A 19,292-nucleotide genomic window follows, 5' to 3' on the forward strand; every position below is an offset into this window, starting at 1 on the left:
CACATGAACAAAAGACTGAAGCTAAGATCACATCCATTTCATCTCCTCCTGCTCTCCACAGATGCTTAAGTCCCTGACACTGTGTCTTCAGTGCTCATATGTCACAGTAAATGATTCATTAAAAATGCAGAGACAGATTGATCTTGGAAGGGGGGGAAAAAAAAAGATCTGGAGTTTAAGGCGAAAGGAAAATAGAAATGAGGAGCCAAAAGGTGAAAAAGGGAAACACCCCCAAAATTCACATGAGAAAGACATTTAAAAATAAAGAGGAGAGAGCAACTCTGCTGACATTTAATGTGTCTGCTTGGGATAAAACTCATCCTTTTACTAGCAATAAAACAACAGCCTAGCCCAAAGCCCTTGGAGCATTTTGCATACAGTACCTCATAAAAATGGCTGGCAATTTCTCCTAAGGTCTGGACAATACCTACACCAAACTATTTTTTTTTTAGGGTAATTAAATGGGAGCAAATCCCCAGTTCAGGTAGGGAGAGCTGCTCCAAAGTGAGAAGGAAAAGGCAGGAATGAGCCCACCTTGTGATTCCTGTGGTGCTGATAACCAGGTGATTGACAAGAGCAGCCCCACGGAATTTGTTTGTAACATTTCCTGGATGGCCAGAAGGATTTGCTCTGCCAGAGGAATCCTGCAAGCAAAAAGCAACCCTTGCCTAAGGAGAATAAGCTCCTTGAGTAAGAGGCACCTCCTTGCCATGACATCCGTGCAAATTCTCTTATGTAGGTGACACATTTCTTCTATTTTTATCAAAAACAACTTGTAAAATAGAAATATGGACCATAATTTACATTCTTTCAGCAAAAAAACCCTCTGACAACTAAGCCAAATCCCTGCAATGGGAAGTACATATATAAATATATATTCACACACACACACACCAGCAATATTTTTAGCTATGATTTCCTACTCATGTGGCAACATGACCAGTGTTCTGAAGAAGCTGAGCCAAGTGAAAACACAACCTGCAGAACAGGTCACGTTTAAATATTCTGCTATTGAAGAATATTAAAAACTACAGATTAAGTAGGAGTGTTGTAACACTGAACATTAATTAAGGCTTGTAAATCATTCTGAAATACTTGGATAAAAGATGGCATAAAAGGTGTTGCCACATGTCTTGATGCTTCTAGATGTGCACAAGCCCTGACATCTTATTTTGTGTTTGGGATGTTTCAAATCATAAAACAAAATTATGGTCACTGGATGAATTTAATGTTGGGAAGTGTTGGGACACGACAGAGAAACACCAAGGTTGTCTGATTAAGAACTCAAGCAGACATCTCAAAGTAAAAAAAACTGAAATAGATCCTTTTCTTGGATCCTGGTGGATCACCAGATCTGTGAGTTAGAGCTTGGCAGTGTTGCTAAGCCTTGACTTGGCTGTATATTCATATATGTGAAATACAGATAATTTTCCTTCCAGTCTAGTACCACCGACTACTCACATCCCAAAAAAACCCTCTTAGTCCATGCCACCAAACAGTTTGAAAAGGAATCTGGAAGCACTTAATGCCTATCTGGGGCTGGTGAACAGCATAACCAGTTCTCAGAGAACTTGGCACTTGTTGCTTGTGCAACTACAGGTCTTTATAGAATACAGAAATCAAAGGCCAGCACTAAGGCTCTTGTGCTTTCCCACATGCATCTTCAGATCTAAGAGCCATGTCTTTCTTTTTATGCAGAGACAAGAGATGTATTTTATGGCATCCATTAAAAAAAAAAATAAAGTTGTAAGGAGTGACACCAAACTCATGAAGGAGCAGAGCTAATTAATTACTTGGACAGGACACGCTGGGCAGCTGTTAATGGCACATCTCACCTGGAGCTGAGGCCACAAACACACTCCAAGTGCCTCCCAGCACCTGGGGCAGCCCACCAGAAATGCAGAGAGAACAGCTTAGAGTCACAGGGCAACTGGAATGGATTCCAATTTAAAAGAGAGCAGGTTTCAATTAGATGGGATACTGGGAAGAGATTGCTCCCTGAGAGGGTGGGCAGGCCCCAGCACAGGGTGCCCAGAGAAGCTGGGGCTGTCCGTGGATCCCTGAAAGTGTCCAAGGCCAGGCTGGACGGGGCTTAGAGCACCCTGGGATGGTGAAAGGTGTCCCTACTCATGGCAGGGCGTTGGAAATTAATTACTTTTAAAGGTCCTTTTCAACCCAAACGCTTCTATGACTCTGATTCTGTGCTGTAGCAGCAGTGATGCTCCTGAGCGACGTGAGACCACCACAGCCGTAGCTCTCACCTGGACTACCCGTAGGACATTTTCAGGGACGTTTTCAGGCTGGGCTGGGGATGAGGCGGAAGACCAGGCCGACACTTGACCCCAGAGGCAGCGCCCCCAGCCTCACACCGTCGTGTACACGTTACACCGCTGTGACCCCTCCCAGCCAGGTCCCACCGCGTGGCTGCCGGCAGCGCTTTGCCTCCATCACCCGAGCCTGGGAGCACAGCACAGCCCCCCAACACCTCGAGGTAGCCCCCCGAAAGTGAATTACGGACACCGGGGGGTCGGGGCGGAGCGGGGCGAGGGCGCCTGAGGGGCCGCGCCCTGAGGGGCGGGAAGGGCGGGCAGGAGCGCGCCCGTGAGGCGGCGCGCGCGGGCCGCGAGGGGCGGGGCCAGCGTGGGGGAGCGCGCTCCGCCCCGCCGCCGATAGGAGGGGCGAGATGAGGTGGGCGGGGCTAAGAGGCCAAGCCCGCGTTGTGATTGGGTGGTGAGGCTGTCAATCCGGGGCGGCCGCCGCGGCCGTGGGGAAGGAGGGGGAGGCGGAGAGGAAACAAAAACAATCGCCCGGGCGCCGCCATCTTGGGCCGGTTCTCCACACGCCACACGGGTGAATGGGTAGATATGAGATTACCACGGGGGAGCAGCGGCAGCGGGGCACCGAGGGCTGTTCCGCGCTGCCAGCGACACTCGGCGGGCTCTAGGCACGGCCGCCGCCGCCCGGAGAGAATCCCCCGGCTCGGCCTTTTCGCCTCGCCAGCCCCTAAGCTGCACTGCTGGAGGGACAAAGTTGGGCTGAGCCGCGCTGCCTCCGCCGCCCGGGAGACCGGAGAGTTGAGCCGGGGTCAGAGTTAGGGGAGAGGGTGACGAGGGGATCGCTCCCCGCTCCGCCGTGTGGGAGGCGCGGGGAGAAGGCTCTGCCTCCCCGCCCCTGCCGTCTCCTGCTGCTCGCTCCTAGGAGGAAAAGAAAAAAGAGAAAAAAAAAAAGAAAAAGGCAAGAACTGGATTGAGCTCGGAGGAGTGGATTTTGTGGAGTCTCCGTGTGAGCAGCGGCGGGGCGGCGAGGAGGAGATGTGTCCGTGAGGAGGGAGAGGAGCGTGGATCCATCCAGGACCCGTGAGGAGCCGGAGGAGCCTGGATCCATCCAGCCCCAGCCCGCCGTGAGGCACAGCCGCCTCCCTTCCAAAGAAGCCCGGTTCTCCTGGAAGCACGGCACTCGGCAAGGATTTGCCACAAAGAATATATACCACCCTCCTCCCCAGCGCCTGGATACTGCATTTTATTTTTTAATTTTTTTTTTTTTTTTTGGTACCCCTCTCCCCAGCCACTCTTGTGTGTTAAATACCAAATATAGCCTCTCGCGGGGGGAGGGGATGGAAATCTCCTAGAAGAACTGGAAATCTTGCTGGGATTCGGGAGTGCTGGTGCTGGAGAAGGGCGGCGAACACGGGGGGATGCACTGCTCTCGCTGCCTGGCCAAGGACTAGAGATTTGCCACTTCCCGGGGAGCCCGAAGGTTTGTTTGCTCCCAGACTGTTGTTTCCCCCTTTCCCCTCTCCTGGGCTACGCTAAATCCCTCAGCATTTATTAAAGAAAACCCACGTGTGGCTGGTGGCTGGTTTTTAAGGTAGTTTTTCATCGACAAACTGACAAAAAGAAAAAAAAAAACTTCCTCTCTTCGCCCCGAGGTTTGGAACTGGAATGGAGCTGCTCTTCTCCCAAACACTACACGGGGTGTGAAGGGGGGGAAGGCAGGACGAAAACATCGCCTCGGACTGATCCCGATCCGACCCCCCGACACTCGCACCCACCAGGGATGATCCTTCACGGCGCCTGATGTGGAAAACACTTGGAGACTCAGAGACTTCGTCGTGCTCAGCAGCTTAATCGTTGACTTATTTTGTTTTGGTTTTTAATTTTTTTTTAAGTGGATTCGTAGCATTACTTTTATGAATTGAATTTTGCCACCGTTTGTACAGAAGCCAAATGACACGTGTGTTTTGAAACACGGTTCCAAATATATTTATCCCTCCCTCAACCCGGATTCTCTCTAGAAAGAGCCGCGGGGAGGTCGTCAGTGTCTAAAGAACCTGATTTTTAGTGTTTTATGAACACTACCTGCTGCAGGAATGTTGCTATAAATTGCTTTATAACGGTTCAGCAAGAAGGGAGATTTTCCAGCTTGCAGGACCCAGAAAACTGGATACTTAAAGTCACTTAAATGTTTTAACAGCATTGGAAAATGGGAGCTGCTACTAAGTTGGCGTTCGCTGTTTTTCTTATCTCTTGTTCATCAGGTAAGTGAATGTTCCTGGATTTGTCACTTTAAACTGAGGGCTTTGGGGTCAGCACTTGGGAACTTGGGCTGGCTCTGTATGAATGGGAAGCAATTTATGGGTTTTTTTCAGGTGGCAAATGTTTGTGGATGGCAGCAACTGTAAAGGGAGAAGCTGCTTTCGTGTTTATTCTTAAAAATATATGTAACGTGAGCACTTGAAACGCTCCCAGTGCTTGGATTTCAGATCAATTGTGTGGAATAAATGTGGAGACATAACCACCTAGTGTCACATAAGTAACCTGGCAGCGCAGCTATCGGTGTTGGATGCTGGTTTTAAATAAGAATTACCCAGCTGAAATGGCTCTTTGCTCCAGTTTGATCTCTCTCAGCCCGGACTATTCACTGGTGAATAGCGACCTTCGTTAATGCTTCATTAATTTGGAATAGGTGTCGCTCTGAAAGGCTGAGCTCGTCCTTTGGTGGTAGCGAGGGGTGTGTGCGTTTAGAGATGTACCAACAGAATTGGGGTGAAAAGCCAGGCTTTCAGTTTCTAAAGCAATCATTTGTAATCCTTTGTATTTTGCTGTTCGTTATGTCGCAGAAAAAAAAATCTGCTGGTTTTCTCTTTAAAACAGCAGAGTCTGAGGTTCAAATGCCAGCTCTGAGTCCTGGGGAGCGAGCGGGGTGTGAGGGCTTCTCCAGGAGGAAAATTGTGATGGCAGCAACCAGTGGTTGGGCAACTGTTGGTCTATTTGTGCCCGGAGCTCCATCAGTCTCACAAAAAACCCTCTTAGGAGCTGTGCGAGGATCTCATGCGAGTTTCCAAGCCAGCCTGGCGCTCCGTGCCCGCATTTGGAGCATGTATTTAGTGCTCTGTGTGGGTTTTTAGCATCCTTGCAGGGTGTGCAAAGCTACACTTGTTTACCAGGCTAAAAGCTCCCAGACAAGTGCTCAGCGTGCCCGTGTGACCGGGAGAAGGGAGTAATGAGATCCCTGTAAGGATGCCTTTTACATTTCCAGCGTTAGGAGCTGCAGGATTTTGCTGAAGAGGCCGTTTTGCTGTGGTTAGTAAATGGATAAGTCTCGTCTTGTGTCTGTAGTGCTATCGATCCGCGCTGTGTGCGCTAAATGTGCTGTGAAATGGCGAGCGCTGCCAGGAGAAACCCAAAAACCCTGCCTGTGCTAACCAGGGAAACGGCTCAGAGGGTTAAGGACAGCCAGAAGGTTGTTGGGGATGTTTAATTTTTATTCTCCTTTTGAAACCAAACACGATTTCTGACAGCTTTTGCCTTGCAGTAAAGACGTGTGTGTCGTCTTTTCCTGAAGCCTGATTTTTCAGCTCGGCAGCGTTCCCTTAATTCAGCAATATGTTTTGTAGGGAAACTTTTTCCCCCTTCTCTCTAACAGTTTCTGAAAGACTTGCTGCCATCTGCTCTCCGTGGCTGTCTCTCTTCCACGTCCACCTCTAAGATCCTTTTGCCTAGAGCACAGAATAGTGGTTTTTGTTGACATTACCTATCAGACTTAATAAAAAAGAACAGCTAAGCAATAAGGAACGTCTTTTCTTTAACGTTGCTCGCTCGGGTTGTCCTTGGTAAGGTGAAAAGAATGTTCCTCTTGCCTGTGAAGAATTAATCTTGGCTAAATGAGCAGGAAACTGCCAGCAATCCGGGCTGCTTCTCATGTTAATGACATTGTTTTGGTGGTTATTCCAGTATTACACATTAAGTGTTCCGGTACTTAACAATTATTATACTATTTTCTACTCACACCAGGACTGCAGACACTCTACAATTTTAGGCAAGTCTAAAAATAAATAAATTCAACAGTAAACTGTTGGGTTTATGATCAGAACTACAAGATTATGTAAGATTTTAAGCTTGAAGTGCAGGCGTTTTTATGAGTAGTGTTTCTTAGCTGACTTATTTCAGTTTAAAACCCTATCTGATGGATTGCTTCTAACATCATCATCACCAGAATTTTTTTCCCGGTCTTTAGTGTGAAAATCAGTCTGCCCAGGTCGTATATTTTGAAATATTGGCAATGGTTGAGAAAATCCTGGAGTTCAGGTGTGGAGGTGCGCAGCTCCAGCTTCTCTCAGGCTCTTTCAGCAACTGGGGGTTTGGTTTGCTGTATTTGTTCATTTATTTTTAAATACAGCTATTTTCTGCAGATGTTTACATGGCCATTAATACCGGGGTTCTTTTAATAGGTGAAAATGTTGTGGGTTTTTTCTGCGTGGTGGGTGTGGAAGTGCTATTTAGGTTCAAAGCGATTTATTTTATTATCTGTAAACTGCACTATGGAATCCTGTAAATGTACTGCAAATGGACAGGAATTTCCAGTGAGTTTAATCATCTTTGTTAAGAGACTGAAAATATTTCCCTGTTCTGACTAAGATATTTGAGAAAGAGCATCTGTGTTGCTATTAGGCTTTAAAATATTTGTAGATGCCTGGATAGAAGTGGGTGTAGGTTTGCACCCATCTGTAGGAACTCCAGAGGCTGAGATGAATGCACATTAACTAAACAAGAAAGCAAAGTGCCCGGGTCAAGGTTCTCCGTGTGCCTTCCAATATACTCCTTAGATAAACCTGTGGGCATGTTTGATTTCAGAGGGAGCAGAAGATCCTGAGGTAATAATAAAATACTTCAGAACAAGCTTCCTGTGCCTCTGCTGTAGGTGAGGCAAGATTGGAGGGCAGCTTCACAGGAAAACTTGTGACTGAAACAGCTTGTTCATCAAAGCAGGCTTTCTGCAGATATTATCTGGGTGCTCCCCTCCCCAGGGAAGTGTGGTTGTGTTCTGGTGGTTTTGTGATTGCTGAGCTGCACTTCAGAGCATTTCAGGAACAGAGAATGGGCACTTTTCATCATTTTCTGAGATTTTTGAAACGTACACCCCGTGCAGCTGAAAGTGTGGGAGATGCTGAAGGAGTGCATTTTCCTCATCCATAATCTTAGTTTAAAATCTCATCGTTCCTTTTGTTACTCATAAACTCCTCATTTCCCAGCCCATTATCTCTTCTGAGATACCTGCTCTGCCTTTGGTACCTGGGTGGTCCCAAATCAAAGTAGCTCTACAGTTTCTTACAGGGAACAAGACCTGGATTTTTTAGAACTGAAGCTAAAATCAAGCTCAAAATCACCTAAGCAAAAGGAAAATATCAGAAAAGTGTTGGTACTCTCTATTTCTGCTAATGCCAGATCATTCCCAAGCCACTCAGAAGGTCTTGAGTAATTTTGAAGGTACTGGCATGTCAAAGACACCCTTCTGGTTGAAGTAGTATTTTCACTGCATAGAGGATGTTTTATTCTCTGATTTTTAATTTATCATTCTCCTGTGTTGCAGCGATTATTATTGGATAAATTATTTTTTAAATTGTATCTTTCCCCCCGCCAAAAAGATCTATTGAGATCTGTAAAACCTGCTTTCCATGGTATGACTTTACAAGCTGAATGGTTGGGTGTCCTGAAGGAATTGAGGGGGAACATGAGACTTTTTCTTTGATTTTACTTGTGTAATGTCTCTTTTTTTTACTGTTCTTTCATTATAAACTTGGTAACCCTTGAAAATCTTGCCACAGGTTTGGGAATGTTTGTGGAATTGTTTCTGCTGGTGTGTTCCCTGTGAACTGTCCATGATTGTGGTTGGACTCTAATCACTTTATTCACTTTATTGTGGGGTAATAAACTACTTCAGAATTAGTGCTGCTTTTAAAGTAAAGATTCCTTTATTTTATCAGAGTGTACAAGTTCTTTATGAAATGTATTACCACTGGGCTCTCCTAATGCTGCTGTTAAGAGCAGGACTTGTTTCATTAAATAAACCTATTTAATACTTTTTTCAAGCATAGATTGAGTTATAGAGAACTTGATGTTACAAATGACTACAGCTCAAAAATCTGTTAACTATTTCTAAGTAATCTGCTAATACTTAACAGTTATAAACCCCAAATCTTCTGGCCTCTGAAAAGAGCAAATGGTGCAAATGCAACATCAGAACATGTGAGCATGGTTCTGGTGGAACTCTGCTTTCCAAACCTTTCCGGAGAGATGCTGCTGACATGAGTTTATTTGCATCTCTACCCTTCACACACAAGGCTTTGCTGAAGAAAAGGCTTCAGTAAATTTGTCTGCATATGCTGGGTGTAAGTTGAGGGGCAGGTGTGCTGTGTGAGGGAAAAGCTCTTTTCTGCAAGAACAGAATCACTGTTTGCAGGAATAATAGTTTTCAGCTAGGTTTCATGGAGAGTATTTGAATGGTATCCTTATTTTTCCCATTCCCACTTTTCTGGAATTTGAGGGTAAAATCCCTTAGGTGATGAGTTTGGCTGATCAGCAAATGAGGACAGACTCAGACTCAAAAAAACCCCCTTTTTTTCTTCTCTGTTTAACCTTAGACACTAATTTTTGTCATATCATTAGTTCTAGGGAAGGGGAAAAATAACAGCACCTCCAATGTTTTTCATTCCTATTCATTCGACCTTTTCTTCCAACCTTCTCTACTTGTAGTTTTTCCAGGCTGTAAAAAGAGAGAGGTTGAGAAGGAATCTGATTGTGGAAGAGGTTTCTTGGTGTAGGAGAGATGCATTTCCACCACTTAATTAACTGAAAGCAGCTTAATGCAAATGCCTGCTTGAGCTGGTTGGTAGCATCCATGAGCTGTTAGCTCTCTGATGTTCCTGAAAATGAAAACTCCCTAAAAAGATCAAGAAAATTACGGATTTTACAGCCAAGTTCTTGTGTGATGAAATCTTAATGTGTTTTTGTTGCCTTGGTGCTTAAAATTCGGCACATCTTATTTCCTGTTATTTCCATATGGAATTGAAGTGATATTGGATGCCAGTGACTTCATGTGGCATCTCTTGTCTTCTCTCCCTGCACTGTCTGTGTGGTGGTGGAGGGGTTTTTTCTTAGAAACAGTTTGTGACTACAGTGCCAAACAGCAGAGCATATTTAGGCTTAATCCCACAGAAAATGAATATTTACTGCCATGTTGTTTACGTTGCATATCTCTGTGGCCAGGAATCCCAAATGTAGATTAGATACATCAAATCCTTCAGTTGTTGGTGCAAAGAGAGCAGGGAAGGGTTTTTCCATTGCATAACTATCATCATGGTTTCACAATAATTGAATTCTTGATGAGGAAAGTCAACATTTATGGTTTTCTTCAAAATGTCCTCATTAAAGCTGTAACTGGAAACAAGAAAAACAGACAATTCACATACTAACTAGAGCAATCAATCTTTGGTGTCACCCTAAATCCTGGGGACTGCACAGCGAGGCCCTGCAGCAGCAGCACCTGTGGAATTGCCACCTCCGTGTTATGTTGGGTTTGGAAGGAAAATTGTTTCCAAATTCTAAAAACACCTTGTGAAAGGTTTGGTCATTTTGTGTTCTGCTGGTGTTTCTGGTTAAAGTGGTGCAGGATAATCTGTTTCGCTCAGGATGCAAAATTGTAATTAATTTTGGTGTTGTTCCTGAGTTACCCCACTGCTTGTTGGGAACTGTTGAACTGCACTGCCTGGCCCTGATGGGATGTTGGGGACTGCTAGCTGGCAAGAGGGCCACAAGTTCATAGATTAATTCAAATGTCACCTTTGGAGATTCCTTACTTTGTTAAAACATAACTTCCTTTTTTTAAAGGATTTCTGTGGATCTGTAATTAGGTGTTAATTCAATACAAAATGCTAAAATGACAATGTAATTAAAAGCAAACCCCTATGTACTCTTAACTGTGATGGGCATGTAAGAAATGCCAAGATACATTTCTCTGCTTTTATTACTCTTTAATTACATGAGGGAAACATTGTCTGTAGTTAGTGAATAGAAAATGAAGATCAATGCTATATCTTGGCCAAAAAGAGTATTTCTCAAATTCTTTTGCTTTCTGAACTTTGAGATATTGATCTGCCTCATTAAAACTAAGAATTCAGATTGTATTTTGCATTTACAGCAAAATTGTGTGTTGTAATTACAATGCAATTTAGGCATTGCTGGCTGATCTGGTTTTGGTTTTTGCCTAAATGAGGCTGTTGTCACACTTGGGAAGATTTCCACTTTCTCTGATGATGGCAGCAAATGAGTTAAGTTCTGCTGGTTTAATTCCGAACATTGGCGCTGTTAAAGCTGACACCTGAAAAGTTACTGAAGATGTTTAATCTGAAGGTTCTGTTAGAAAGTATCTGTATAATTATTTTGAAAATAATTATAGCTCAGAATTGTGTTACTTTTAAAATAGCTTTAACTCTTGGTGTTACTTTTTAAATAGCTGTAACTCTTGGTGTATCTTTTATCCCTCAATGGGTTACAATGGCAAATAAGAAAACAAATTCATTTTTCTAAAAAAATTGCAGAGGTTCTTGTGGCAGGTTGACTTATAAAGTTGGAGGGAGACAGTGCTCAAAAACATTTAGGATATGACTTGTGTATTTTCTGAAAGATACCAAACTTTATGAGAGCAAAACATCCGTTTTCATTTTGTTTCTGCTTGTTTGGTTTGGGATTTTCTTGTTTGTTTGTTTTTTTCTGGAAAAAAAATGGAAATGGGTAAAGTAACTCAGTGCTTGTTTTTGAATTTTTTGGTGTGATTGACTGTAGATGGGAAGAATGTTTTAGAGAAATCCGTGGCTGGTCTCTTTTGCCTGTTTCTGGAATTCCCAGTGAAATGAGGCTGCGGGGGGAGCACCAGCCCTGCTCAGCTCCCAGTGCAGCCCTGATAGTGTTGTGGCCGGTGCCAAGTGGTGTCTAATGAGATGACACAAAGCACGGTCTGAGGGCAGTGCCAGGAGGCAGCACAGGCAGGGCTGAACCAGAATTCCTGCAGCTTCAGCACTTCAGAGTTCCCTCATCTCCTGCCTGAGAGCGTGGAGTGTGTGCCATTAGTGTGCTGTGAAAACATTGGCATCATTTACTGCCTCCCAGCTCAGCCCGGGCTTCAACTGGGAGCTGTCCCACTTAGAGAGCAGCCAGCCCACAGCAGCAGCACCTGCTCTGGGACAGGGCAGCATTCCATGAGCCCTGGGCAGGGACAGGGAGCTGTGCTCCAGGGCTTCATGGGCTCGCTGGGATGAGTGCTCTGAGGGGAGGCAGCAGTCCTTGGGCCAGCTGGGATCTGAACTGTAGATAAATACATTTCTTTTCTTCAATTTTTTTATTCCATTTTTTTCTTCAAGTTATCTATTTCATATTTAAAGGTGATTCCTGAGATGATCTATTTCATAGTTAAAGGTGATTCCTGTTTGAAGTGAGCACTGGAGTTTGGATGCAGACCCCGTGCAGTTGGGTTTCTGTAATCTGCTGCCTGCCTGGTTTTAATGTCACTTCGTAAATGTCACCTCATCCTAACGGCTCTGAGTAGAAATGGTCATTTCCTCTTCGAAATTACCTTTTAGTGTGGTGCCCACCAAACCTCCAGGTTTTCAGCAGAGCTGGCACCGTCCTGGCAGTCCCCACTTGCACTGGTGCAGTGTCCCAGGGCTCAGGACACCACGCTGGTCCTTGTGCAAGTCCATGAAATTCCCGTGTGCCCATCCCTGGGGTGCCATCCCTGCCCCTGGCACTGTGTGCAGCCCCCTGAGCTGTTCCCCCACCTCAGAAAGGGCTGAGCCAGGGTGGGTCCAGGGAAGCCCTTGAGGGTCCCTGTGGTGCTCCTCATCCTCCTCCAGGCCTTTCCCCTCAGGAGCAGCTCTGTCCCATCCCAGGCTGGCTTTATCTCCAGATCTCTTGCTCACAGAGCTGATTTAGCTCTTTCAGCAGCTTCCTGCCTTTTGGTGCCTCCCCAAGTTGTGATTTAGAGGTGGCTTTTATTTGTAACTGAAGCCTGGCCTTATTTTTTCAGATTGAGAGCTCTTATCTCACCTAGATAACACTAATCTCCATTCCTTAAATGCTGCCTAAAGATTGGAGTGGTCTTCATTCTTTCAGCTGGATTTTGAATTCTTGGATTTCAGTATCAGCACAGAGGTTCAAATTTGATCTGTTTTTGAAAGCTATTTTTAAATATGACCAATCATTTTATCAAGCCTTCTAGCATGAAAAACTGTTTCCTTCTAGGAATTTCCACATAAACAGGGAAGTGGTTTAATTTTGTTGTTGAGTTACAGTGTTGAGTGTACAAGACAAAATTAAACTTTGCAGTAACTGTTAATTTTAGAAAATTTTGCTGGTGTTTGTCAGTAGAGGGTACAGATAGTTCTCTTTAGCTCACAGCAATTACATGATGGAAGAGTTTTCTTTAAATATTTCTGTGTTTCAGGGTTGACAAACATTTAGGCTGTGAAAGTTGCACAATGGCACACAATTGTTTGAATTATTGTACTTTTAAGAAAGAATTACGTGATATATTTGTCATAATTTTTTATTAAGCTGCTTTCAAAGTAGCATAGAAAACACCACTGGTTAAATATTTTCATTTTAAGTCTGATCTTAAATTTTGGAAAGGATCTGTTTTGCAGGTTGTCCCTGGGGATAATTGAATTTTTTTAAATTTGACACAAAGCCCGTCAAAAAGAAAAATTGTAACAGCTTGGGTACATTTAATTTAACTTCACCTTGTGTCGCTGGGACAGACCCCAACACGGGAAGGCTCATCTGACCTCGCCCATTTGGGGTGGCAGAGATGGGCAGTGAGCTCTTGATGGGTTTTTATGTGCTCTGCTTGTACTACAACCCAGCTGTGAAACCCTGATTAATTTGTGAGGAGGTGATTTCAAACCACAAGATGGTTTTGTTTCCATTCCCTTCCCAAACTCAGCATTTAGCACTCCTCTGGGAAAGCACCCATGAAAACAGAGCTTTCAGGTGAAAGTTTTCTTTTGCTGTTCAGCTGAAAAATTCTGATTCACATCCTCTTGGGTCAGAGGCTTCCAGGGAAGCCAGGAGAGCACAGATCCCACTTTCCATTCCAGTGGAAGTGGAGTGGATCCTTCCTGAAAAATCCTGATGCTCCAGAGTGCAGCTGGACTTTTCCAGTGGCTTAAAAGTTTTCAGATGGATGGCAAATCAAGCAAAATTAATTTCCTAGAATCCTGTTTGTAAAAATACTGTTCTGAAATTTAATAATTCCAGAAATTTTCCTCTCAATGCAACAAATACTTTGGTGTTGGAAATTCTTTCATTCAAAGTGAGGTTGGGAGAGAGGAGGTAAATGATGGCTCTCATTTCTTTTATGTTGTAAGAGTAAAAAATGTGTTGGAATTTGGTTTTGACGAATTTGAGATATTTACATGCTGACACTGTGTGTTCTGGGGGAGCTTCTGTTGCCCATCTGAGCTCTTCTGCCTTCCTTCTTTCTGAACCAGAGGTTCGGTAATGCAAAAATTTTACAAGTAAGTCTACAACATCCATGATTTTTAGTAGTTCCTCCATCAGTTCAGCCAGCTTTAGAAACCTGTTAATCACCTTCTACTTGTCCAGAAAGGTTGTTTTAGTTGTAGGGTATTTAACAAAAACTGCTGGGAGAACAGTGAGAGTTTCTCTTCTTCGTATCTGATTCCTCCCCCACATCCCCATTTTGTGCCGCTGTCACTCCTCACTCCGGCTCAGCCCTCGTGGCTGCTGGATTTGGGCTGGGCTGATCCAATCTGCTAGAGCAGCAGAAATGACTGGGAAAACAGCACAGAGCTTTCTGCACTCAGGATCTGTTGGATTTGGTTTTTTTTTTTTGACTCAGAGATGGGGTAACTAAGAGGTGTTTTAAAAACTTACTCCATTTTCAGTCTCATGAGAAGGGTGAGACAATAGAGATGTTAGAATTCACACCGTCACAATCAGAAGCCAAATATTTCTTAATTACAACACATTATAAGTGCTTCTTGGCCTATCAGCTTTTGCCACACCATGCTGTAAATGCCTTAAAGCCAATCATCTAAAATTACCCCTCGTGGCTCCTACTACAATGCATCTTTCATAATTCTGTTCCTCCAAAGTATCCAGTCTTATTTACAAAACCATCCTTTGAAACTTGTTTCTAGTTCCATTTCTCTCTCAACAATAGGACAGATCCTATTCCATGACATTTCTAAGTCAACATTTCTTATCTCAAACAGATACGTACACACTATGTGAGCCTTCTGTCAAGCTTTAAGAATTTTCTACAAATCCATTTCCCACAAGGATCAAAGGCAGGGGCTGGGTGAAAGATGATGGAGCAAGGAGAGGGATGGATGGAATAAGGGCTGCCAGGGAGGCTGCCTGCATTGTCCTAGGAAGGGAATTGTCAAGGGAAAGCACCTCAGTGTTGGTGAATGGAGCTGTGAGAAAGGGAAAATGGCACAATTCAGTGTCATTTTTAATAATCTCCATCTTCAGAAAGAATTTGCTTCTCTTTTTCAGCATTCTTTTGAGGATCTCAGTGCAGGCCTGTTCTCACATGATTTTTGTCCTCTTCCCTTACTTTTTAAGTATCTCCATATCACATTTTTCTCCAGGGGCCCTAGACTCAACATTTCCAGGCAGAGGGGCCTGGCACAGGCTCCCAGAGAAGCTGTGGCTGCCCCTGGATCCCTGGAAGTGTCCAAGGCCAGGCTGGAGCACCCTGGGATAATGGAAGATGTCCCTGCCCATGGCAGGGGCATGGAATGAGATGAGCTTTAAAGTCCCTTCCAACTCAAACTGTTGTGTGATGCTGTCATTCCAAGGAATAGGTGATAAAATTCACAGGTTCTCTGGTAACAATGAGGTGGGAACTAAATAAAAGATTCAGACTGACACAATCACAGAAGGGGTGATACAGTGATCAGTAAAATCCAGTTACATCCCAGGTTTAAGAAAACTGTTTGGAAAGACTATTTGCAACATAATCTTCGCAGTATCTAATTTATGTTACTTGGATTTTGGAGGCAGATGTCCTTAGAAATTTATTCTGAGCAGGTGGGTATAAAACTTTGTGCTAAAATCAGATCCAAGAAGAGAACAGACAGCACTAACAGGTCTGGAAATGATGAGGGGAGAATATAGGGGATGTCCTTTAAATGTAAAACCCCAGCTGATAATGCCTGAATGTACTGAATCAAAACACAGCATCAGGAATCCCATTTACAAACAAGGGCTGGTGAATTTTGGATATCAGCTGAACAGCCATGAGACCTGAGGGGTCTCAATCCCAGGAGCATCTTCAGTTGCCAGGGGAGTGTGGAAGAACGAGGGCACTTGTCAGGAGCTTGTAAGCCAAAAAGCAGGAATATCTTCCAATCAGCAGGGCACACTTCTGGACAGAAAAGCTCTGGGTGAGTTTGTGGTGCTGAGAGTTCAGCTGTGAGCCAAGTCCTTGGGACAGCACCTGACCTCATCCCCTTTGTTACACTGCAGGGTGAAGTCAGCCTCAGGCTGTTGTTGGGCTTTCTGCAGGCATCCTGTTACTGTTTATCTTCCCTGAAATTCTACGTGAGGACAACTTCTGTGCTGAGATCCAGGCATGGGCACTGAAATGGAGATAAATTGGTCTCTAGTAGCTGTGGTTTGAAGTGCTGCATAGAGCGTGACTGGAAGTTAAATCAGTTTACAAACACAGGGGAATCGTACCTGAGGTATTATCCCAACCATGGTCTCTCCCAGCTCAGCCTCCCTTGTAGGGAAGAGAGAAGCCATTGTTCCATGGCCCAGGCTGCTGTTTCCATCATCCTCTTTCTTTTTCATTTAGCTGTGATAGTCAAGTTGCTTTTTACTTAAAGCAGAATTTTTAAACCCTTTTTTTGAAGTGGGGGCTTCTATGGAGGTACAGTGCCACCACTGGGGAGCAGAGACCTAAATGTACATTGGTTTCTTGTGTGCCCACCTTCCCTCCAGCAACGTTGATCATCTTTGGCCTCCATATCCTGGGAGTATAATGTTCAAGCTTTTCTGTGAAATTTCCAGCAGGTGCCTTTTGCTGGAGAGCACGTATGTGGATTCCTTAAAAAAGTTATTGGTGATCTAAGCAGATGGCCTCAGTCCTGGGAAGGGATTGTATAGATAAATAATGTAATGGTTGGCTCTCACAATTAAGAGGTAGATACTATATAGATGTATAATAATGTTATTGGAATATGTAATTCCAGAGTCCTCTTTCCCTCCCCCTGTAATAGCCTTAGTAGCCAAGATATTCAGGGGAGGCTGCCTTGGTACCAGGGGCACAGCAGAACAATACCTGACAGCACTCAAGGTGTCAAAAGTAATCTCCACCAAGGATGGCAGAGTTGACTGACTCAACTTTGAGTGGGGCTAAGGGTATAAAAGGCAGAGCATCCATTTTGTAGATGGGCCACATGGCTGGTAGTCACAGGGGACTCCCAGCGCTGTAATTTGTCTTTCTTAAGTCCTCTGTTGTAGTTTTGTTAAAGTTTAATAAAATTAAACTCTAACAGTTTAGCTTAAACTGTTAAACTTAAAATGAAACTTCAGCAGTTGCTTCTCACAGGGTGGCTGGATGGAGGCATCGAGTCCAGAAGTGTCGTGGCTGTGGGCAGAGTTGGTGTGTGTGCTCTGTGTTCCCTTCTGAGGTGCCCAGGGCAGCTCTGTGGTCAGGAGTGCTGCATTGCTGCTGGGACTGTACAGGAAATGGGATGTCAGAGTTCAGGGCATTGCCAACCTTGAGATCTCTGCATTAATAATGCTTAAATAAACATCCCAAGAGGAAAGCTGCAATGTGACACCCACCTGAGCTGTGGGACGCACTGCTGACTGAGCCAGGGTGGAGGGAGCTGGCAGGCTCTGCCTCAGCTGGCTTTTCAAGGAAGGGAGCTCAGGAGAGCCTGGCATTCCTGCTGTGGGCTCCATCACACCAGCCTTGTTCCTGATAGGACGCAATGAACCACTCCTGAGGGTGCTACACCGAAAGTTGAGTCATTGTTGCTGTTTGGCCAGTGATTTATTAAATAGCTGTGCCTGTGTTGGCTGTCTGGAGGTAATCATTGTCCTGGGGGAAAAAACCCAAACAATAAAAGCCAGCCAACCGAACAACAAAAAAATCCAAATGAAAAACCAGATGATTTTTCTTCTCCTTTGCAAAGGGAAATTCTCCTTATTGATCTTACTGATAGAACTGTTTGTGTTCACGTTCAAACACTCATCGACTACCACAGGATAAACACCTGGAGCAGGCAAGACAGGAGAATTCTCCCATAAATTTTTTCGTTGCGTTTACGAAGCTTTGGTGTTCTTCTGGCCTGCCAGGAGGATTTATTGCTGAGTGAATTCCTCAGCTGTGACAAGAGGAACACCTGTTTCTGTGTGAGCACAAGCACTTCTCCATCAAACACAACATCTGGCACTAGGAGCCCTTAAACTTGTGTTTATGACTACTCTGGGTAAGAGACTCCAAATACAACTTGGGGATTTCTCTGGAGTAAGTCAGCAATCCCCATGACACCGATGCTTCCTATCTTAAGGAAAATAAAGCTGTAAAAATACAGCATTATTCTGTCCCTTAATACCTGGAAAGTTTTCATTTTGCTACGAATGAAATGCCTTCTTTTGGATGTGGATACTTCTTTATTCCCAATAGCTAAGAATAAAGGTTCCATATGAGCACATCTATAACTTAACTAAATGTAAACAACTTGAAATCTGCTGAGTTATTTTCTGCTGTAAAAATTCCCAGCATCAAATTTGAAGGATTTCCTTTTAAGCATCATTCTGGTTTAAATCAGCTTAGGAATTGGAAGTGAATAACCCAGATACTGCTAAATACCTGTAATTTTTCCATCCCAATCCATGCCAACATCCTACCTTTGTGTGATAACCGTGGAAATGCATTTCAGGATGCTTTGGGGGCTGAGTACTTTGCTAACTTGTCTTTTCTTCCTGCTCAGCCTGCTGGCCAGCTGCTTCACATCAAATCCACCCAAATGATTGATGAAGGTACTTTAAACAGAAAAAGTACATCTACTAATGATGGGTAATTAAACTGTAGAACTCAGTGTTTCAGAACATGTGGAAATAAAAAATGATCTCACAGATGGACAAATTCAGGGAGGAATAGTTTGTTCAGAGGTGATTAAACTTGGGTCTGGATGGAATTTCCAGATCAAATAACTGCTGAACGCTGCTGCCAAAAGCCTTTAGTTCACTCTACAGTTCATATTGTCTGAGCCTTTAGAAATTCTCCTCAAAAAGGAGAATCCAGATTAAAATTAGGCCAACCTTCTGTTTGTGCTTTGTGTGTTCGGACACATTTGTTTCCTCATCTCTTCCTAGCAGTTGTAGCCTCAGAGTTTGTGCTGAGGAACTTTCCAGAGGCAGCATTGAAGCAGTGTCCCTTGCCCTGGAGATGCCCTGCTCCCTGTCACTGGATTTCTCTGGAAGGGAGCGGTCCTTCCCCTCCCTGGGCTGGTCCTTCCCCTCCCCAGGCCGGCTTTTCCTCGGGCTGGAGCTGGTGTGGCAGGAGGGATGGAGGGAGGGACGGGGTGGATCAGCCCTGGTGAGCCCGTGCAAAGTTCACTCAGCTCGGGCACCGTCTGTTTTGTGGAGTTCAGTCCTGTTTGTGTGGAGTTCAGGGTAGCTGTGCTCGTGATTCCCTGCTCCTTCCCTGGCCAGGGGCATGCAGGGGTGAGCAGTGCAGTCTGTGCGCCGGGGTTAGGCAGTCTGTCTGTCTGTCCCTGGCGGTTTGTGTGATCCCTGCCAGCCTGGGCTCATGGCTGGATTCTCTTCTCACTCAGCGAGCCCCAAACGCCCCTGTCAGCAGATTCAGTGCTGCTGGCTCCTCTGGGTGACTTTAGGCACACTGAGACATTGCAGTGATATGGGCTAATCCAAGCTGAGTGTCCTGGGCTCTGCTCACTTGCTTTCATCTCT

The 19,292-nt window shown here is 44.6% G+C and overlaps 1 protein-coding gene across 2 annotated transcripts in view; it reads left to right on the top strand.

The window, feature by feature from the left end:
• The first annotated feature begins 2,779 nt into the window (after positions 1-2,779).
• The window catches only part of ACVR2A (activin A receptor type 2A), a 52,133-nt gene continuing 35,620 nt past the window's right edge, over positions 2,780-19,292 (top strand). For both annotated transcript variants that reach the window (XM_030951786.1, XM_030951787.1), the window contains exon 1: positions 2,780-4,537. In XM_030951786.1, coding sequence (XP_030807646.1) covers positions 4,483-4,537 — 55 coding nt within the window. In that variant the 5' untranslated portion in view covers positions 2,780-4,482. The remainder of the gene's footprint in view (positions 4,538-19,292) is intronic.

Source organism: Camarhynchus parvulus, chromosome 7 (genome assembly GCF_901933205.1).
Source record: "Camarhynchus parvulus chromosome 7, STF_HiC, whole genome shotgun sequence".
In the NCBI taxonomy this organism is placed as follows: Eukaryota; Metazoa; Chordata; class Aves; order Passeriformes; family Thraupidae; genus Camarhynchus; species Camarhynchus parvulus.